The sequence below is a fragment of the Zalophus californianus genome, chromosome 6 (assembly GCF_009762305.2).
Source record: "Zalophus californianus isolate mZalCal1 chromosome 6, mZalCal1.pri.v2, whole genome shotgun sequence".
Lineage (NCBI taxonomy): Eukaryota > Metazoa > Chordata > Mammalia > Carnivora > Otariidae > Zalophus > Zalophus californianus.
The window spans coordinates 10432290-10454227 of record NC_045600.1 but is presented as its reverse complement, the minus strand read 5'-3'; the positions used below and the strand labels follow the sequence as shown (position 1 = coordinate 10454227).

The 21938-nt window shown below is 55.9% G+C and overlaps 1 protein-coding gene across 6 annotated transcripts in view; it reads right to left on the bottom strand.

The window, feature by feature from the left end:
• Positions 1–3563: 3563 nt before the first annotated feature.
• The window catches only part of ASB2 (ankyrin repeat and SOCS box containing 2), a 38482-nt gene continuing 20107 nt past the window's right edge, over positions 3564–21938 (bottom strand). For 5 of the 6 annotated variants that reach the window (XM_027570630.2, XM_027570631.2, XM_027570629.2 and 2 more), the window contains 7 exons: positions 21054–21220; positions 20071–20226; positions 17778–18023; positions 14631–14802; positions 8178–8742; positions 7286–7439; positions 3564–4266 (listed from right to left, as the gene is read on the bottom strand). In XM_027570630.2, coding sequence (XP_027426431.2) covers positions 4130–4266; positions 7286–7439; positions 8178–8742; positions 14631–14802; positions 17778–18023; positions 20071–20226; positions 21054–21220 — 1597 coding nt within the window. In that variant the 3' untranslated portion in view covers positions 3564–4129. The remainder of the gene's footprint in view (positions 4267–7285; positions 7440–8177; positions 8743–14630; positions 14803–17777; positions 18024–20070; positions 20227–21053; positions 21221–21938) is intronic. The other variant, XM_027570634.2, reaches the window with a different exon arrangement.

The window sequence follows — 21938 nt, the reverse complement described above, 5'->3', positions numbered from 1 at the left end:
GCCGATGGCCCTCTTCCCAGGCCTGGTGCAGTGCCTGGCACACATCAGGGGCCCCATCAATGGAACGATGAGGGCCTCTGTCTGTGACAATGCATGGGGGTGGGGGAGTGCTGGTGGCAGGGATTGGCCCTGGGTTTTGCTCTCATGGTGTCCAACTGGCACAGCCATTGGAGAGGCATGCACCTCCATCCTGGCGCGGGATTTGCCCTGCCACGTGCAGACGTGGCTCCAAGGCTGAGAGCGCACGGACTTGCATCGAGCTGCTCATTCCATCAAAGCCCTGTTCTCACAGCTGGGACTGATGCAGGGCCAGCCCTGGCTGGGGGCTACTGTACCTTAATTAGCACAATGTTGGAAAGTTAATCTCCCTCTGCGCCTTGGTTTCCCCCTCTGTAAAGTGGGGGACTAGGCCAGCAATAGCAAACAGTTGCACCTACCAGTTCTTCAACTAGTCACAAACTGTCTCCTTCAGGGGCCAGATATGGCCTCAGAATCCTTCTTAACCCAAGGCTCCAGGATTGGTGATTAAGGGTCCTTCTCCTTCCTGCCTGTTTTTACTCTAGGATTCCCGTAGGGTGGAGCATCTCCATGGGAGGGCAGCTTGCTCACTGGGAAGCCGGTGGATTTCTGGTAGTTTAAGGCTTCTGGTCTTGCAAGACTTGAGAGCCACGGAAACCATGTGACACCAGCAGGGTTGTTCAGAGTAATTAAGTAGCACCCAGGATAGGGCCTCAGGACCCTCACCCCAGGCTGCTCTGGTCTGCCCTCTATGTCCCCTTCTCTCCCCCTGCACTCAGGAAGACCCTTCCAGATCAACTCCAATGAGGCTCAGCCCCTCCCCCACTGTACAGGAGGGTGTTAAAAGCTCCAATCCAGGCTTTGCCACCTACCAGCTGTGTGACCTTGGGCAAGTTACTTAATTCTCTGTGCCAAAATGTCCTCATCAGAAAAATGTGGTTGAAAATAGACTTTCACAGGTTGTCGTGGGGATGATGAAGAGGGCACCTGGCATAGAAGGTGCTATGACACGCCCAAAGGGAGAGCCTTGCCAATCAAAAGTTGCCTCTCCTGGTTATCTGGGCCACCTGACTGTACTCCCTGGAGGAGCCGAGCTCCGGGGTGGGGGGCATGTTTTCTCAGAGTGCTGCGCCAGCGCACCATGCTCTGCCCACCCCCCACCCCCCCACCCTGCAGCTCCTCTTGGGCTCCTTTCGCAGGAGACACCTAGTGATACATGAATTCAAATGCAGGGAGGCTTCCTCTGCAAGCAGAAACCTTTGCTAGGAAGCAGCTAGACAGAAGCACACCGCACCGACTCCCTATGCAGAAACAAGGTGGGGAAAAACACATCTAGGAAAGCTGTGGTTAAAAAAAGAAAAAAAAAAAGCAGCTGCCGTAATAGCAGATGACTCTCCTGACCGACAAGTGAGTCGTGAGTGGGGCTGGCTCAAAGGGGAACATGGGAACTCACCCCCTACCTCAGATCCCCAGCACTAGCTCGCACGTGCTCTTGCCTGTGAAATGAAATGGAACCACTTTCAGGATTTTAAGTGTTTGGTGACGCTGTTGAGACACCTCTGGGGCCAAAGTTTGGGGGTGGGGGAGGGGGTTTCTGCAGAGGGTCTTGGCTCTAAAGTCCTCTGGGGAGCAGTGGTGGTCAAGAAATGGAACCACCAGCCCAGCCTGAGCACTGACCCATCAGAACAGACCCTTGGGAACAGCGCTGCGCCACACCCTCCCCGCCCCCCCTCGCTGGCCAAGCGTTAACCCTTCAGCTTCTGGGTTGTGGGGAGGTGGGGGCTGCCAGGACCTGAGAAGGCCAAGGTTGGGAAAGCCGCTTGGGGAGGAGGGGCCCTGACCAGTGCCTGTGGGCCCAGTATGGACGAGATCAGTCCTCTAAGAATGCAGTGCGGTGCTGATGCATCCCAGCCCCAGGTACCCCACATCCTACAGGTACCCCAGAGGTACCCCACATCCTACAGTCGGTGGTGCCAATGTTGACTGCACAGGCTGAACCCTCCTGCCCCACCCCTCCCACCTACCTTCCCGGCCTCCCCTCCTCCGGGGGTGCACCTCCCTCAGACCGGAGTCCCCACCCAGCCCAGGGTCCGCGGCCACTGCCTGTTAGGACTCCTTAGGATGTACAGGGGACCTGAGAAACGCTATAGTTTGCCAGAGGCCCAGCCCCATCCTAAATGCACCCAAACATCTTTCTGCTCTGGCTCATCACGGAGGACTGCCGACCCCCCATCCGAGATTAAAGGCTCTCCCTCTGGCTGCCAGATGGGCAAAGGCAATTTTCGGTCAGGGTTTTCCCCTGACTGTGCGCTGAGCCCTCTCTGGCCACTTCCCCCGGGGGCCCGTCGGCAGAACATCTCCAGTGTGAGAGGATGCCGGTTTCCGTGGGGATTTCTTTAGGATCTCTTGCAGCAAGGCCACAGGGGACCCTGGCCAGGCACTGTTGGGTTAAAACCTCAGGGATTTGCTAGGTGTGCCCGGGCAAGTCCCCTCCCCTCTTTGGGCCTGTTTTCCCATCAGGACCACGAAGGAGTGTGCCAGATGTGGCTGAGTCCCCTCTGACCTGTGGCTGGAAAGTGCTGCTTGGCAGACTTTTCCTCTTCAGGAAGACACTGGGTCTTGAGGTTCCACAGAGAGCCAGTATGGAGGAGTCGGCAAGGACGCCGGGAACCACAATGATGGGGAATTTGAGGCCCCAGAGGAGCAAGCCGAGGGCAGAGCTGGACCTCAAAGCTGTGCTCCCCCACCGCCTAGCTGCTCATTTTGCCAAACCCAGAAATGACATTTGACCGCACTTAACACACTTCCGGATTCTGGGGCAGGGTGGGTGCTGGCTCCAGGCAAGGTCACCTGCTCCGTCAGGTGTCACCGCAGACTGGCCTGGACTCCCGTGGCTTTCATCATGCTTTCCACTGCAGCATCGTGGAAACAGGGCAAGCTGGCCTCAGCACCCAAGAAGGTGCTATTATCACGCCCGCCTGAACATGGGCTGGCAGGTCCGGAAAATGCCTGGCACGCCCCACAGAGCCACACAAGGACCCACGGAGACAGTGGAGGGAACAGGGCCTCGTGCCCCCAGTTTGGTGCCTTTGCAGGGGTTGACGGCAGCCACCGCCTTAGCGCCGTGGCTCAGATGGCCAGCATTTAGATTTCTTCTCCTCCCTAGTATCTCAACTTCTGTAGCAAAATAGGGGTGGGCAGCATGTGAAGACAGAGTGCCAGGAAACATGTGTGTGCAAGGCAATCCCAGGTGTCGGGAGACTTGTAGACACCGAGCCCTGTTTGTGATGGAGCTCCCGTTTCCGTGGTGATTGAAGCAGGAGAGAGAAACCAACCCAGACCGCTCTGCTCACAGGGCAGGAAGCTGCCCCTCTCCTTGCACCGCCAGCTCCACTCTGGCTTTCAGAAGACCAAAGGGGACACATCTAGGGGTCTGTGCGCCCTGTCTCAGCACCTGCCCCACTCCCACTCCCTCCAGGAGCAGTGCTGAGGACCCTAGGCCCTGGGGGCCGGCGGGGGGGAGAGGGACTTCGCTGGGCAAGGTGTCATCTCTGCAACATTTATTGTACTTGAGGTGGGCCTCCCAGCCACCCCCACCAGACCACACCTCCAAGAAGAAAGCTCAGAAGTCAAGTGGAGAGTTTTGCGGAGCAAAGTGGGAGGGGACGGGGACAGCCCCGCGGGGAGGTCGTCTTGGAAAGGCAGACTCATCCCTGAAAGCGCTCCAGCCACAGCCCAGTGTTGGGGCCGGGGCTTCCCTGCTGGCTCCCACCTTCTCCCAGGTCACCCCAAGTTCTGCCCTGCACGCCCCTCCCGGGCCCAGGGATGGAGGCTCCACCATTCCCAATGGCAGAGAAGGTCCGGGGTCTACTCAGCAGTTTGAAAACAAACGCGGTTTTTCTTCTACTTGACACATTCTGTTCTCTGGTCTGGGCAAAGCTCGGGCCCAGAGACCTGGCGAGGACCTGGCAGCAGCTGCCCCAGCTGAGCGGCCGGCAGCCCACAGCCTCCGTCTACCACCAGCTCCCCTCCCCTGGGGCTTGGGGCCGCCGCCTCCATCCTGAGGCTTTAATGAAACAGTCTGAGGAGCCGCTCCTCCTTGCAGCCTTGGTTACTGGGTGCTCTCGTACTTCAAGTACCTGATCAGCCTGCCTGGGAGCGGCAGGGCGTCCAGGAGCTTGATGCGGTGCTTCCCCACGGCCTTTCTCACGCGCAGCCGGCACAGGTGAGCCAGAGGTCTGGGAAGTTCTGGGGAAAGGAGAGGAAAGAGAACCGCTGACGTGTTGCTCGCAACCAGCAAAGAGTTTGCATCTGTGACCGCGGGCTGCTAGGAGACACCTAGTCGATGTAGACAGAGAGGAGCGGGGTGCTGAAGGGCGCCTGGGGGGCTCAGGGAGTTAAGTGTCTGACTTTTTTTTTTTAAGATTATTTATTTATTTATTTGAGAGAGAGAGCACAAGCAGGGGGAAGCAGCAGGGAGAGGGGGAAGCAGGCTTCCCACTGAGCAGGGAGCCCCATGTGGAACTCGATCCCAGGATCCTGGGATCATGACCTGAGCCAGAGGCAGACGCTTAACTGACTGAGTCCCCCAGGCACTTCAAGTGTCTGACTCTTGATCTCGGCTCAGGTCTTGATCTCAGGATCGTGAGTTCAAGACCTGCATTGGGCTCCACGCTAAGCATGTAGCCAATTTAAAAAAAAAAAAAAAGAGGGGGAGCTCCGTAACCCCAGCCCCTGCCAACTGAAAAGATTTGGCAAAGTAGCTTCCCCCTTGTCGCCCCTCATTAATAGGCGCAGCCCAAGGAAGTAGCTGGGGCAGGTACAAACCCATTTCACAGGTGAGGACATAGCAAGGACCGCACCTGGAACCAGAGCTGCCATCCCCCTTGTCTTGTGCTCCTTCCTCTATATACACAGCCCGGACCCCCAGCACAGCCTTAGCAGAGGGGTCAGAGAGTTCCACCTGTGAAGTGCCCCCATGAATGGAATTCAGCCCTGAGTTCTGGTGGTGCAGAGAGGCCAGGGTGCGGGCAGGGACGGGGGACACCTCCCCACACGTCCTAAGATCCCACTTGGCTGCCTCGCCCCAAGGAGCCCTCCTGGAATACCTCATACAGTAAAGTGTTCTCAGCTGAGGGCAAGGGGATGCGGTAGGAACAGGGATTGATGTGTCTAGTAAGAGGGCAATTTATTTCAGCCCTGGGCCCAGCCCTGGCACGGGGAAGGTGCTTGTTGAATCAGAGCATGGCTTTCATTCATTCAACAAACACATGCTGACCTCTTCATGGCATGGCCCTGTGTTCGGGCCAGAGATGCAGAGTGGCCTGCCCAGGACTTCGGGGAAGCCTTCCACACCAGATGGTGTCATCTGAGCAGGGTCCTGACAGGTGGGCAGGTAGGGATTTGCCAGGTGAAGAAGGGAGGCAGGGGTGAAGCAGCAGTGCCACGCCAAGGGGGCCATGGAGATGCAGGGGTATTGGGGTGCAGAGGGAATGTGGAGGTAATGGCAGATGGCTGCATTTCTGGCTCCTTGGTCTCGCTTCGGACAGAGCCTCCCGTCTGGAAACCTCAGCCCCTTTTCTCGGCCAAGTGAAGACTGAACTTGTGGGGAGGAAGGCCAAACGCCCCTGGTGAGCAGAGGACACAGGCCCACAGGGGCTGGGCTGGTGGCCTGGGCTAGTTCTGGGAGACCTGCCACCTCTTGGAGCCCACTGTCCCGGAGTCATGAGGTCCACGTCCCAGCATTAGATGAAAAAGCCTGTGGACCATGTTCTGCAGATGCGGCGTGGGCTTTAAAGTCAGCAACATAGGTATTGGGTAAGAACTATTTTGTTCCATTAGTAAATGTTTATAGCACACCGAAGGGTCTGCATGTTTTTCCTTCGGACTAGGTCTCCGGAGGGATTGTCCTTCTCTAGGGGGGCAGAAGGGGACAGCGAGGGGCAGGGCCCACATCTAAGCATGGACCGCTCTGGGGTCCTCTAGTGGCCAAGGGTCACAGGGATAGCAAGCAGTTATTCACAAACACAGTGAATGTTCATCGAACCTCTCGCGCTGAGCCCCGGGGAGTGGGCAAGTTACCACCACCCTCCCCCATCGCTGCCCTGATACCTTTATCAAGGGTCGAATTCAAATGCTTCCCAGGCATTTGTGCGAATGAAAAATCCTACAGTAGATCTGGGTCCCACAGGGCTCGGGGATCAAGGAAGAAGGTGGCAAGTCAGAGCTGGGGCACTGGGGCCCGGGGCACCTGGCCAGTCAGTGGACAGGCAACAGGGCAGCACAATCTCATCTGGGGACATAATAGAAACTTGCTGCGGGTCAGCCTCTCTGCTCTGTGATTGACAAACACTTGGCCAGAGACGGGTCTGTGCCCCTGAGAGTGTGAGAAAGCCCTGGGGTAAATGGGACTCCTCTGGGCAGACGCCTATTTCTCAGTACCAGCGGCAGCACACAGTTCGACTACTTCTGGCACTACCTGCCCAGGTGGGCTCCATCATGCCCAAGACGGGTCCTCGGCCTGACTTAGCCAGGCTGCCCCATCCACACCGCCAAGCACACCCACCTGCAAACATCTCATGCTGGCAGAGCTGGAGGGGGCTAGACAAGGAGCCTGCCCAACCTTCTCGGTTCAGTTGGGGATGCTGAGGCCCATGGATGGTCACCCAGCAAGCCCCTGGCTCCAGGGGCCTGCCGCCCAGACCCAGTACTGCTCCCCGTGTGTGGGCTGGGGGCCCGCAGCATGGGCATCACCTGGGAGCGTGCTGAAATGCAGACTCTCAGGCCCTGCCCCAGGCCTGCTGAGTCAGAATCTGCATTTTTAACAAAATGCCCAGGTGCTTTGTATGTACTTTGCAATTTGAAATGCCTAAGACCACCATCTCTCCTCTACCCCGCCACACTACCTCTCAGTGCCCCACAAACATGGGCAATGTACTCCAAAAGTCCCAATACCCCTCAGTGAGCTGGAACTGTTTAAAGCATCCTAGAAAGATCTGGTGGCGAGACTCCGGGGTTGGTCAGACCTAGGTTTGAATCCCCACTCTGCCACTAACTAGCCGTGAGACCTTGGCTCAGGCGACATCATCTCTCGGAGGGTGGGTCTTCTCATTTACAGAACAGAGTCATGGAGACACCATATGTTACCTGCGCACAGAGCTCTGCACTCAGTAGGTGCTCATCAGATGTTAGTAGCAGTCACATGCCCCGAGCCCTGGGCCTGAACCAGACAGGGTGACCTGCCAGTAGCAGCAGTGACAGCCCCTACCTGCCTTCTCCTTGATGACAGCCCAGTCCTCGAAGCTGTCGATGTGTTCCTTCAGCCGCGAGCAGAGCTGCACGTTGCCCACATAGTCCAGGAGGATGTCGATGATGGGCCCTGCCCAGCGGCTCACCTCTGGGGCAGACAGGATCTCGCAGAACTGGAAGAGATCACGCATTGGGGCTGGGGCTCCCAGGACCAAAGGCAGTGCCTCAGCGAACACGTCTGTCCGGGAACCCGAAGCTGGGCAGGGCAGGAGAGGGATCCGAGGACAGACACTGGGCGCACTCCTGGCAGGATCCACCTCCACAGACCCACTGCCCCCTCATCAACAACATCCAACCGAAAACTGGAGGTGGGCTGCTTGGCCATCACCTCTCTAAGCCTCCACTTCCTGGTCTAGAAAATGGGAATCTGACACCTGGAGCTTTTTTTGTTTTGTTTTGTTTTAATGAGAATTAAGGTAATATATGAACGTAAGCTTCTTGGCACACAGCAAGTGGCCCATAAATGATTCCCATTAGCCATTATACTTCTGACTTGTTAAGTCAACACCGGGCCACCCTGCCCCTCATCTGACCTTGGCCAGTCCGCCCTCACGTCCATCCCCATCCTGGTCATGCAACATCATATCCCAGGTGTAGGTTTGCTGCGAGTGATGGACGCCTCAGTTTTACACATTCCCCAGCAATCCCCAAGACCGAGAAGCCAAAAAAAAGGATGTAACGGTTCCCATGAACCACTCAGTTCTGCTGCCTCTAAAGCCACGGGCTTCCACTGCCTCCAGAGTGCGCCCCCTACGGTGCCCCTCGGCTGCGGGAGGGCATCAGTCATCCGTCCATACCAGCGCGCGCTGAGCGCGCGAACCACCCCGCCCGCCAGGCGCGCCCCCGCCTACCTGGACCACCGCGGGCTCCTTGTCGGTGGCGGGCGTGTCGCTGAACCGGTTGGAGCGCGGCGGGGCGGGCGGGTGCGGGCCGTTGCCGTACAGGCACGAGAAGCAGGGCTCGCCGTCGCAGCCGAGGTCCATGAGGAACTTGAGCAGCGACAGGTACTTCATGGCGAACATGATGGTGGCGGGGAAGGCGGTGGGGTGCGTAGCGATATAGGCGTCGATGTCGGCGCCGTGGTCCAGCAGCAGCTGCATGGTGCGCAGGCAGCCGTGGCGGATGGCCACGAGCAGGGGGCTGATGAGGTCGCGGTTGGGGTCGGCGCCGGCGAGCAGCAGCAGCTCGGTGGCGTACACGTTGTTGTTGACCACGGCGAAGTAGAGGGCCGAGCTGCGGCGGTCCTCGTAGAGGCGCGCGCGCTCGGGCGCCAGCGGCGCGTTCACGTCGAAGCGCGCGCCCAGCAGCGCCTCGAGCACCCCGTCGTGGTTGCGCTCGGCGGCCAGGTGCAGCGGGCTGATGCCGCTACGGCGCACGCGCGTGCGGCTGGTCACGGGCAGCAGCATCTGCACGATCCTGCGGGCGGGGCGGGCAAGCGCGGGTCACGGGGTGGTCCCGCCGGCAGGGGGCGCTGAGGGCCCGGGCCCGGCCGCCCAGGACTACCGTGTGCGGAGGCAGGGGCCCACCGGCAGGGGGCGCGGGGGAGCCAGCCATCCTCACCAGGACCGCCTTGGGGAGGATGGGTCGCTGCTCTCCCCCACATTACAGATCAGGAAAACTGAGGCTCAGAGAGCTTCAACCACCTTTCCAAAGTCACATAGCCAGTAAGGGGTGGAGCGGGGCTTCAGACTCAGAACCCGTGGCCTCCAAAGTCCTAGTTCTTGCAAACCTCAGCCCGTCGGAACTGTGGTTTCAAGACTCATTTCAGGCTAAGGAGTGTTCCCCATTCCCAGCTCAGTGATCTGAGGGAATTGACCGGAAGGCCCGCAAGGCTAATGCAGGAGGCACCTAATGCCCATGGTGATGTTTGGAGCTAGAAGTTTGGCACCCGCCCTGCCTAGGTGGGGTAGGGGTGGGCAGGGGGCAGCAACAGTCATAGCTGAGGACTCACTATGTGCCAGGAGACCTCTAAAGAATTTACAAACACATTTTGGTTTAATCTTTTCAACAGCCCATCAAGTATGTCTCATCATTCCCATTTTGCAGATGAGAAAGATCAAGGCTCAGAGAGGTGGAGGCACTTGTCCAGGCCACATGTTGGGAGAGGCAAACCAAGGAATGTACCCTGCTCCTACTCCAGGGCTGAGCCGTCCTACATCTCTGTGGAGCTGTCAAGTCCGGGGGGGATAGGAGGGGACGAATGTATCTGGTCCCAACCACTCCTGCTCTAGGCCCCAGTCAGCCCTTGGTGACCACGAAGTCCCCTCCCCTCTCCTGTGAGTCTCAATGCCTCTTTCCCTGAAGGCTGACTCGAGCCTCCCCCAGGCTCCCCGCCTTGCCTGTGGCCTGGAGAGGGTTGATCAGCCATTGCTGAAGCTGGAGATTCCTGGGAACCCTGGTTCTGTTCGCTTTTGCTGCATCAGGCCCTGCTCTTGGTACTTAATCTACATTGATCTATTATAAACTCCCAGTAACCCTATGAGGTAGGACTTATACTGTCCTCGTTTACAGATGAGAAAACATGAAGCCCAGAGACGGTATGTGACTTGCACGAGGACACACCGCCAGTAAGTGATGGGGCCAGGATTTGAACCTCGGCAGTCTGATTCTCCAGGCCACACTCTCAATCACTGCCCTACATCTTTGTAGCAGTCAGGGTTTTGCATCACGATGCTTTGACTTGCCTGCCCCATTTTACCTTCACTGCAGCCCTGTGGGGTTAGCCAAAGCAGCTTTGTGGCCTTCCTTTTAACAGACATGACTCAGAGAGAGACAGCAACTCATCAAAGGTACTTAGCAATTCTAGGGGCTCAATTCCAGGGGCTCTTGACCCCTTGTCTTTGCTCTCTTCCCCTAGCCCCCTCCCACAAGAAAGAACAAGCTCCTACCACTGACATGATTCCAGACCCTAATCCTTCCAGTCCTTGCTGACAGGTGACCTCTCACCCCCATGTGGGCTCCAAGGAGGTGGCTGTGGTGGGGCAAGCAGGTGCCACCAGGCCTGTTCCCACGCCTCTCTGGCATGCTGGCTTCGCGGCTTCCTGGAAATCTTATGCCAGTGACCTCCTGCTAGGATCTCAGTGGAAAGTCTTATTATTGTTAGTGACGCTCTGTTTGCCTAAAATCTGCCTCTAAAACCTCAAAAGGAAATTCACACACCCAGGGGGGCTAATTGCCTCCTAATTTCTATTTGTGCCGGCACAGGAGGCCTGACCTCACTCTGTAGAGGTGCTGGTCAAAGGCAGGGCCGGGGCCTCACCCTGGACCACAGCCATCGCCAACAAATGCTCCCTAACAGCCGTGGCAGGCCTGAGCCCGGGAAAGAACAGCGACAGAGACTGTCCTGGGGCCGCTGGCCAGATGGGGCTGGTAGCCCAGGCAGGTCACAGATGGCCTCCAGCGATCCCCTGCCCAACCAGGGGAAAGTGGCAGGAATATGGGAACATGATGACGCTGCCTATGGTCCCAGAAGCATCCTCTTGCTAACGCAGGAAAATTATCTCATTTGTGCCCCTCTGTAGACTCTGCCAATCTGAAAGTAAATGTGCCCTGCAGGACAGGGTCTGCAGAGCAGCCCGTGCAGGACTCCCATTTTACAGGGGGTGAAACTGAGGCCCGGCCATGGGGTGGGGAAGAGAGTGAGGTCGGATTGGAGGTGGATGACAAAGCCAGGGCAGGATGTAGGTGTCCAGAGGGCCCAGGGCAAGACCTTGCCGTGCTGCCCCACCCCACTGGCCCCAGGGAGTGGCCGTGTTGGCCGTCCTGCCACAAATCATCACTTCTTTCCCCCAGCCCATGTTGTGGGACTCAGGGCTGGAGAAGGGGGGCACCCCACGAGAAGGGCTGGGGCCTCCCTACTTCTTCCACTGGCAGGTCCTGGGCCCACTGGGCTCAACATGTACCTCATGAAGAAGAACAAAGGTGCCCACTGCCCAGTCGAACCTTTGGTGTCTGGGAGGCCGGGTTCCCTGCTCCCCTCTCTCCCTTCCCCAGTGAAGGGCCACACCCACCAGCCCAAGCCCCGAGACCAGAACAGACCCAGCTCAAGGCTGTTTCAGGGAGGCCTCCCCAAAAAAGTGTTAAGTGGCTTGCAAAGGTAATATAAATAAGAAGTAAAAGAGAAAGAATAGTTAAAAACAAGGGCATCAGAAGCGGGTCCCAAAAGGCCAGCCTCTGTTATATGCCAGCCACAAAATAGACTCTAAGATCCTGGTTCTCTGTCGGGCTGTGGGTGAAATCATCTGGGCAGGTTTTAGAAACCCTGAAGCCCCAGCCCCAGCCCAGACTGCTTACATCAGAATCTCTGAGGATGAGTGAGGCCCAGACATCAGGGGTTTTAGAGCCCTGGGGGGCTTCCAGCGTGTAGCCAAGGCTGAGACTTGGCTTTCTTGGTGTTTCTCTAAATTCAGGTTAAAGGATGTGTGGGGCATCTGGTCTTGTCCAACACAAACCGTTTCTCAATAAATCTATGTGTGGTGTTGAGTTTTAATCTCATAAGGTGCCTTGCTAAACTGGAAATGAAGTACAAGGTAAAGCGTGCCTTGGAGGTGACTTCGGTGTCCTGTGGTCTCCTTTCTCAGCCATACCCGAATGTCACAACCTCTGGTTAAAGGTGCTGTAGAGATGGCACCATCTGGTGAACCCGGAGTGCCACTTTCCACACTATAGACGGGCAGCGTGTTTTGGCAGGTGGCTGAGTGCGGAATGCCTATGGAATGTCACATCAAGTTCCCAAGCAGCCTATGGGAGGTTGGCGTGGAGAGGGCCATTAATGCCACATGTCTGAGGAGTGAAGGGCCCAGGGCTTGCCTGGCCGTGGACCCTGCCAGGTGGCAGAAGCTGCTGGGAACCCGGCTTCAATCCTTTGTCGGGCAGCCCTCAAAAGTGGCCTGGCCCCTCTCAGTCTTGGGGAGCAGAGGGAAATGGGGCCTGGGAATGGAAGGGGAATGACCAGGGAAATCGCTTTGAGAGTCATGAATCCAAAGCAGATTTGGGGGAACACAAGCTGTTCATACAGGTGGTTCCAGAGGGGACCAGCCTTGCTCCCTGGTCATCCTTAGGCCCACCCAGTGCTCCTTCAGCTGCCCCTCCAGCTGGGGCCAGACTGCCAACGTCGGGGTCCACTTGAGACATCCGGGTGTGATGGAAGGATGCCACTCTGTGGCAAGCCGCTTCCTCTGCAAAATCAGGGCTTGTATTAGATCAGTGATTCCCCTAAGGGTGTGGATGGGCTGTATCTGGTTGGTTGGCTCGGGGAGCTTTTCAAAGGTAGAGGCTTAGGCCCCCTCCCTCCTGGAGGTTCTGGTGTAGTGGTTCTGGGATGTGTCATTTAGCAAATAGCCCAGAGAGATGGTGCTGTGCACAGGCAAGTGTGGGGATCCAGTGGGCCTGGAGACTTCCAAGGGCTGTCTCCTTCATTCTTTGGATCTCTCCCTCAGGGTCACGCCTGAGATAAACCATGTTTGTTGACTGATGCTGGGTCTTTCTGGGGCCAAAGATAAAGCATCCATCTTGCCCGTCACCACTGCCTGACTTGGTGCTTTCTTCCCTCTACCGGCAGAACTGAAAAATGATGGAACGTGCTCTTCCTACCTAGGAGAGCGTGAGCGCCGACCTGTGGGGTACCTGTGCCTGGAATTCTGTGGGGTGCTTTACTTCCATTCCGTAGCCATGTATATCCACCTCACTAGTCCTAACAACAACCCCGTAAAGCAGGTGTAACTGTCCCCCATTTTACAGAAAAGGAAACTGAGGCTCAAAAGGGTTAAGCAACGTGACCAATGGCTTCAGCAGGAATGCAAACCCAGGTCCGTGTGCCTTGCAGCCTGCTCTGGGGTTCAGGGAAGGAGGGGTCTCCTCCGTGCATATATCCGTGGGGAGTGGGGGGCATCTTTGGTTGGCCATATGTGCGGAGCCTGGGGCTTCGGGGGTCTGTCTCTTTGTCTCCATTCCACTCCCCGGGATGTCACTCTCATCCCCATTTCCCTCTGCCTTCGCAAACACAGCCAACACCCCCAACGTGCTCAATCTGTGTTCTTCTCTCTTCTCTCTGCCTGATGGCAGGCCGTGTTGCCCAAAGTGTGTCATCTGGGGTACACTTGATGGAATTTTATGTGAAATGTTTTCTTTATTAATTGTAAATTGGCAATTTCAGTGAGATAGTGTGATGAATGTTTCCTTTTGAAAACAAGTTCATTTTAAATAAACATGTCTTCAAAAGAAAATATACTCCACAGTGAGAGTTATAGATGCCTACCATCAGGAAGGAGGTCTGTGAACGGTCAAAGTTTGGAAAACGTGGGTTGAGTGGATTTCACGGAGCCCTGTCATCCTTCGAGAGCAGCTGGGGTTCGGGATTCTGCCCTCCTGGGGGAGCCTTCCCTGAGCCCACCAGCTAGCGGTAGTGCTGATGCATGTTTAACCGCTGGCTCCTCGGGGGGGCAAAGGGAGCCCTGAAATGCATTCACCAATTTCCGTGGTGTAAATACTCTCTCACTGTGGCCAATTTCAGGCCGCCCTTGTGAATAGTTGGCTCCCGCGAGCTGGTACAAGCCAACTCTAGCACACCTAAGCTTCCAGCCCCTGCTAGTGTCTCTCCTCCAGGACTGCCATGGAGCTCAGCCTTCATGCTCTGTCATTACGTTATGCGATCATGTGTGTGTGTGTGCGTGTGTGTGTGTGTGCATGTGTGTGTGTGTCCTGCCCACCAGATCGCTCCCTGAGAACTTAAGCTTCTCCTGTTTTGCTCAAAGCGCCCAGCACATAGTAAGTGCTCAGGAAAGGCTAGCTATGAGCCTTGGCCCTCTTTATGTTATTGTATCGTTGGTACTATTCGTATTACTCTGTGCATCCTCTGCCTGCTTCCTAATTGCCTGAGAGGTTATCTTTGCATCCCCAACAGAAATAGGCAGGAGGCCAGACTCATATCTGGCCCCCCGAGTGCAGTGCCTGTAGATGGGACATTTGTAGCCGCTGAGCTCTTGCCATCTACGAGATGTGTGACGTTGGGCAAGTCACTCAACCACTCTGTGTCTTAGCTTCCTCATTTGAAGAAATGTAGATAATAGGATCTACCTCCAGAGATTTGGTAAAAGGCTTGTTAACAGTAGTCAGGAGGGTGAAGTAAGTTGATAATGAAACGTGCTCTAGCTTGCCAACTGCTGGAGAGTCTCCTCCTCTCTACCTGGAAGGTGCCCTCCACCCCGACCCCTCCTGGGCCTCCCGAGTCCCGCGGGCGGGACACTTGCAGGCCCCGTTCCAGCAGCGGGGAGCCACGGAGCACGGGTGGCAGGGCCCGGGCTGACCTGTAGTTGCCCTTCTTGGAGGCGATGTGCAGCGGGAGCATGCCATCCTTGTTGGCCTTGTTGGCGTCGGCACCTTGCGAGAGCAGAAACTCTACCACATCCTCGTGCTCATTCTTGCAAGCCTCGTAGAGGGCGGATGCGTTGTCACTGGCCTGCGTGTTGATGTCGGCACCTGGCCAAGGAGAGACAGATCGAGGAGTGAGCGGGCGGTCACTGTCATGCGCTGCGCCAGCCACCGTGACACACGGGGTCATTCACCAGCAACTCCTGTCTGCAACAGTGAGACCCAGGGGGCCTCTTAGAGGCAAAAGCCTGCCTCGATGATGCTGGTGTTTACTGAGCACTTACTATGTGCCAAGCACCCTGCATGACGGGTGCCCTCTCTTTGAATCCACAACATAGCTTGTGCCATCGGTCACAGCTCTCACCGGCATGTGGCAAACAAGGACACCAAGGCACAGAGCACCTATACCACGTGGCCCAGACCACCTGGCTCATAAGTGCAGACCCAAACTTGAACCCAGATGGTCTGACAGTGGAAGCCCCGACAGATGATCTGATGGCAGAGGCCATGCTCTTCACCCTTGCTCCATGTGAAAGTGACCCAGGCCCTGTCCTGAGGAAGCCCCCTGGCTCGAGGAGCGTGCAGAGCCCCCTAATAAGGAAAGGCCCCAAGAACTTTAATAATTGGGATTTGTTCTTCTCTGCCTTCCATGGCAAGGAGTAAGGGAGGGATTGCTTCTGATCCCCTCTGCAGAGGGCACGAGAGCATGCTGGGAGGAGAAGAATCGAGCCAGCGACAGGCTTCATCAGCCTCATCCCCTACATCTTCTTCATCTCTTGCTGGTGAGGGAGAGACCCATGGGTTTCTCTGCAAAAAGAGGTACAGTCTCTTCACCAGTCTCTCCTTATTCTGGAAGGAGATAGAGCTGAGACAGCAGTGCAGTGTCAGTAGGGGCTGAAATCACAAGCATCTGTTAACCACAGCTGCGCTCTGCCTGGGCATTCTGCTTATCTCGGGCTTTCTGGTAATTTTCAATTGTGATAACTGACTTCTGGTCTAGTGGAAAGAGCACAGGCTTTTGTGAGCAACAAGCACCAGCGGAAATTTCTGTTTTGTGGCTTGCAAAGGCAGCCTTCGGGGCCTCAGTTTTCCCATCTGTTGACTGGGAATAATAGTACCTACTAATCAGGGTTACTTTGAGGCATAAATAAGATAAAATATGTAAATATCTGCTATGGGCTGGTTGTTTGTGTCCCCTCAAAATTCATATGTTGAAACCAAATCCCCCGTGAGATGGTGTTAGGAGGTGGGGCCTTTGGGCGGTGCGAAGGTTATGAGGGTGCAGTTGTGCTCCTGAATGGGATTAGTGCCCTTTCCAAAGGGATCCCCAGGAGCTGCGTGGCCCCTTTCACCATGTGAAGACCCAGTAGGAGACCCAGGCTGTCTATGATCTAGAGACAGGCTCTCACCAGACAACAGATCTGCCGGCACCTTGATCTTAGACTTCCCAGCCTCTGGAACTGTGAGAAATAACTATCTGTGTTCTGGAAGCCCCCCAGTCCACAGTGTTCTCTTATAGCAGCCCGGACGGACTAAGACAATCTCCCAGCACAGTGCCTGGCACAGACAAGGTGCTCCTCAAAGGCCAGTCCTCCAGGATGGAGGGACCTGGGCACAGAGGCTGGCTTCACTCTCCACCCTGCGGGAAAGTTGGCCAATAGGTCCAGGCTCTTGAAGTCAGGCTCCCTGGAAGCCTGGACCCCGCGAGCAAAGCCGCCCGCTCTCACCAGAAAAATATTTGGACTTGAAAGTGGACTCAGCCCACAAAGGGAGCAGACCCTGACTCAGACCGTCGGCAGGAGAGCTGGACAGATGTTTGGAGTTGGCTTGTTCCCCTTGCCAGCTGAGCACCCTGCCCTCTGCCCAGCCTCCTTGCCTGGGCTCCCAGGACACTGCCTGGGCCCCTTTGTTCTCAAGCTGGTCAGTCCAGAGTTGTCCCCGGCTGCAAGGACATGCCCTGGATTTGTTTTCCCAACTGCTTAGGCATGTGCTGGGGAAGCGGGTGTTTATCCAAGCAGAGTCCCACGCTGGTAATTTTCGAGGCCCGCAGTGGCGTGGCGGAGCGCAAGAGGCGTTTGGCGTCAGGGGCATGTGGCCGGAATCCAGGCTCTGATTGTGACCAATCATCTAACCTCTCTGAGCCTCAGTCTCCTCATCTGCTGAATGGGATGAGGACGCTGCCCACCTCATACGGCTGTGGGAAAACCCCATTGGATCCGTGTTCCTGTTCAACAGTGTCTAGCACACAGCAAGTCCTCAACAAATCACTTCAGCTCAGCCCGGGGGTCTGTCGGGCTTTACTCCTGGTCCCTCTGTGGCTAGAGAGGGAGGCTCACTCCCCATGGAGAGAGAGAAAAGAAATCAAAGGTGTTCTCGGGGAAGAACAGAATAACGATGCTCTTTAGTCAAAAAAAATGTCTCGGGGTGTATTCTGTTCATAATGCAGGCAATGGTATTTTATTTTCTCCTGTTGAGTGACTAAGATTTTTCCCCAGGCAAAGAGTGCCAAGACCCGGGTTCAAATCCCACCTCTTCCACTACTTTGTGGTGTGAACTGGGACAAATCACTTTCCCATCCCGGTCCCTGGTTTCGTCACCTGTAACACGAGAAGGTGACCTAAATGTTGTCTGAGGTTCCTTGTGGCCTTGAAGTATGACATGGTAGAGAGAGAAGTGGTTGAGGTGTCAGGAGACCAAGAGCCTGGCTCGTTCCACCACTAATTCGCTACGTGACTGTCAGTGAGTCACTTCCCCTTTCTGGGCTTCAGATTCCTCATTTGTAAAATGAGGATGTTGGGCTAGATTAGAGATGACAAACAGGTGGCACGTGGGCCATTCCCCACCCCCACCCCAGGTTTGTGTCTAATTGCAGGCATCACTGGTGGATCACTACACGTCTCCCACGGAGCCCAGAGACAGCCTCTGAATCCTTCTCAACACAGTGCTCCGAGAAGGTATTATCACTCGATCGGAGCGTATTTACAAGGTGACACCTAAACTTGCCTCCCCTTGGACGTCTGAGGTCCTACCCAGCTGTGCCCCTTCCAGCTGTGCTGCGTGACCCAGGGGCCCTTAGCACTCACCGTACTTGGCCAGGAACCTCAGGGCCTCCAGCTGCCCACTCTGGGCCGCCACGAACAAGGGGGTGATGCCGTAGGCATTCTTGGATTCCACCTTGGCGCCTCTGCTCACCAGGATCTCCATGACCTCCAGGTCGTTGCGAGAAACAGACTCATGCAGTGCTGTCCAGCCTCGGTTACAGCGGTGGTTGGTGTCCGCGTTGTGCTGCACCAGGATCCGCACTGCCTCCACGTTCTTGCGCTCACAGGCTGTGCCCAGGGAGAAGCCAGAGGGTCAGCAGGGCCCGGGCAGGACCTGGCCGGCCGAGACTTCACTCACTTATTTGTCCATTCACCCATTCATTCCCATCAGCCGTTCATTTGACAAATACCCACTGGGTCTGTACTGAGGTCCAGTCCCTGTGTTTTACCCAGGAAATACACCTAAAATAATAGCAATCCTAATAGCAATAAGATTTGCTGACGTATATAGCACTGATTATGGGCCAGGCGCTCTGTTCCAAGCACCTTACACAACCAGCTAATAGAATTCTCCCAATCACCCTCGAAGGATATCGTGTTATTATTCCTTTTCACAGAGGAAGAAGATGAGGCACAGAGAAGTTAAGCGACTTGCCCAAGGTCACACAGATAGTGACAGAACAGGGATTCAAGCTCAGGCAGTCAGGTCCAGGGTCTCTTCCCTTGGGGGGTTCCAGGGTGTCCCTAACTCGTTTCCCTCTTCAATGCTACCTACTGGAGTCCTGCACATTGACAGGGTCAGAAGACGGGGAAGAGTGCTGTCATACTCCCGCTCGAAACCCTTCCTCGAAGGCGACTCACTTAAATTGAAGTAACATATGTCTTCTGAGTACAGCTCATCAAGTCTTCTCAAGCTCCTCAAACCTGCCTGTTAAGCCTCATTGCTTCCTAGAACCTAAATGCACTGTTGGCCCTGGGCCGGGGTTATCACCAGGGGGGCTGGGCTCTCGTCCAAATTAACCACTTCTTTGAGTCGGTCAGGGGTGAGTGCGAGAAGGGACCCCAGGCAAAGCTCCCTACCCTCAAAGCCTTGTAAACCAGAGATCACGAAACCTTCCTGAGAGGACCCTGTGGGAGTACCGGGTGAGGCGGTGTGTGGAACGCTCTAGCACAGTGCTTGGCACATGGGAGGATTGCACGCAGCACCAAGGGCCTAAGCTGTGGCTGAGAATTGCCCAGTGTTCGGAAGCTCTCTCCGGGACAACTGCGTCTCCAGGTGATGGCTCTGGTGTCCAGGTAGATGTGGCTTCTGAGAGACACTTCCACTTCGGGTGTGCAGTGGACCCAGTTACCAGATACGCAGTTCCTGCTTCCCCTGGAATGTTCCAGGTACTGGATACCAGGCACATGGGTAAATCAGGGATTTCTGTAGTGTTTCAAGGTGCAAAGGTCCTATCATATTTGGAAGTCCCAAGGCTGATTGCTTAAGCGTGTATGCATGATCTGAATGCTTCATAATGTCATAGTTCAGCGTGTGTTGCTGACAAAGAGCTCCCTGAGTTTAAAGCCCAGGTCTGCCCCTTGTTGGAATATGTGGAATCCTGGGTGCCTCGTTCCATGTCTCTATGCCTTGGGTCCTCATCCGTAAAATGGGGATACCTCCCGTGTAGTGCCTGTCTCATACATAGATGGATATGAGGGTTAAGTTAAAGAACAGTGCCTGGCACATAGTAAACACTCAGTAAATGCCAGCTATTATGATCATTCAGATTTTGACTCTGGGCACTTGCTAGAGATGCCAATGTCCTTGGATGATGTATTGAATGAGCTAGGAGTTTCCAGGTTTTTGAAACATCCCAGAGGTACACATTTTCTTTCATACCTCTTTGCCTCTGCCTCTGCTGTTCCCTCTGCTTGTTCAGCTGCTAACTCCCTCCTGTTCCAGCTCAGCTCAAGCACCCCCTTTTGTGGGGGCTCACCCCCAGCATTAGAGTCCTCCCCCATGCTCCCACGTGCATCATGCTGAGCTCTCTGCTGCTATTAGCTGGTTGTTATGTTGTCTGTGTGTCAATGCTCACTGGGCCGGGAGAGTGCATGGGCACAGGTCATATCTTTTTGTTTCTAAGGCCCTCAGCGCTCCTCAGGGTGCCTGGCCCATGGGAGGACTTGGGATGTATGGCCCGAGTAGGTGCATGAATGAACGACTCAATTATACAAGTTATACACCTGCACGAGGCTGCCCCTTCAAAGGAGACCCCTGGCTGGGGTCAATGCTCCCAATTGCCCACCTACTCTCTGGAGCCTTCCCCAGAGAAGCCCACCCTGGGGGGCTCACCTTTGTAGAGCGGTGTCTCTCGGGACTTGTTGGAGATGTCAGGCTCAGCCCCAGCCTGGAGCAGAGATCGGAGGCAGTCCAGGTGTCCCCTGCACGTCGCCAGGTAAAGGGCCGTTTCCTCCTGCAAGGTGCGCTGGTCGATGACTCCTGGGTATGCTGGGAAGAACAGACGGGAAGTTCATGAAGGGGGAAGATACCCCCTCCTCCCCAACACAAAGGTAACCCCAATTTCCACCCAATTCCAACGACAGACATGTGTGGCATCCACCTAAATTTACCACCCATCCTCTCGGCCCTGGTCTCAGTTGCTTTCACAGGGCTGTTTCAGCTTCCCAGTCTTATTAACTCAGCTCAGATTCTGCCTCCTCCGGGAAGCCTTCCCTTGGTTGAGCCCCTCCCTCTCTGAATGACCCTGTCCTTCCCTTACATTCCCACCAGCCACAGCCAAAAGCTCTGTCTCATACAGCTGTTTCTGCCCCAGCACATGGTGGTGGGCTGTCTGGGGTTCATGCTGCCTCAGGGCAGAGCTCACTCCTGTCTGCAGGTGTTATCCATATACATCTGTCTTGGGGGGAAGCCGAGGCTCAGAGAGGGTTTGCCCAGGTTCCCACAGCTGTGGGGGATGGCCTTGGCAGGGCATAGGCGCAGCTGTGGTATTTTCCACACCACATCAGTCCCTGGAACATTCTGGAGCAAGCTGGCAGTGGCTCTCCCAAAAAGTCAGCCCTCCCTCATTCCTTTTCTAGGAATTAGGCTCTCCTGTCCCCGAGAGGCCTAGAGAGGTGGCAGCCGGGTGGGTGGGGACAAGTCACTTTCTTCTCCCAGCTTGGTGATTTTAACTCTGCCGTGGGGGTGATAACCTTGCCGTGCTCCACCACCCCCACCAAGATTTGTGGGGCAAAGAACACGAAGCTCCAGGAGGAAGGAGCCTCTGCCCTGGGTCCGGTTCCCGCTTCTGGCTGCTCCCAGAGCTGCCGCCTCACCTTGCTGCAGCGCCTTCAGGCAGCTCAGCTGGCCGTAATAGGCCGCCTCGTGCAGTGGCAGCCAGCCCTCCTTGTTGGGCTCTGCGAGATTCTTCCCCGCCTTGATCATAGCCTTCAAGGCCTCTTCGTCCCCTTCCTTGATGGCCTTCAGCACGGGGTCCACAGGCCTGCGACAGCAAGGGGCGGGTCACTCCTCAGGACCAGAGCAGGGCAGAGGTGGGGCCAGGCAGCCAGTCTCCCAGAGACGCAGGACGACCGGCGGCTGGGGGCAGGGCTAGCCGTAGGACCCCTCGGTCCTTCTTGCCCCTGCTGGTCTGGAACAGGTGCTCAGGCCCCCTGCAGCCAGCCGCCTCCTCAGTAAGGACAGTAATCCTTCCTAACCCATATGGGTGTGCCCTGGAACTCGGCCCCGACCTTGGCCCTGACCTTGGCCCCTCCAGCTTATCCGTCCATCATCTATCCATCACAGCTTCCTCAGGCCTGTCAACCTCAGCCTGGGGGCCCAGGTCGGCCTCTCCCTGGCTCTCGTCAGAAGCCCTCATGTGACTGCTGGCCTTTACAAGTCTCTGAATGGTTGTTTGACTCCTGTCTGTCCCCCGCTGGACTGAATTCCAAGAAGACAGGAACAGTGTCTTTCTTTCTTTCTTCTCTCATGATTCCACGCTCAAGGCCCAGCTCGGTGTCTGGTCCATAAGAAGTGCTCAATAAATATTTGTGGAAAGAAAGAGAAAGTGGAAAAGGGAGAGACGGAGGGAGGAAGGAAGGAGGGAAGGGGAATGGGAGGGACGGAAAAATTCAGAACCTAGGAACCCCAACAATTACTTCACTCCTTCATTTCTTTTATTTCCTTCTATTCCCAAAATGATGGCCTCTCCCCTGTGAGCT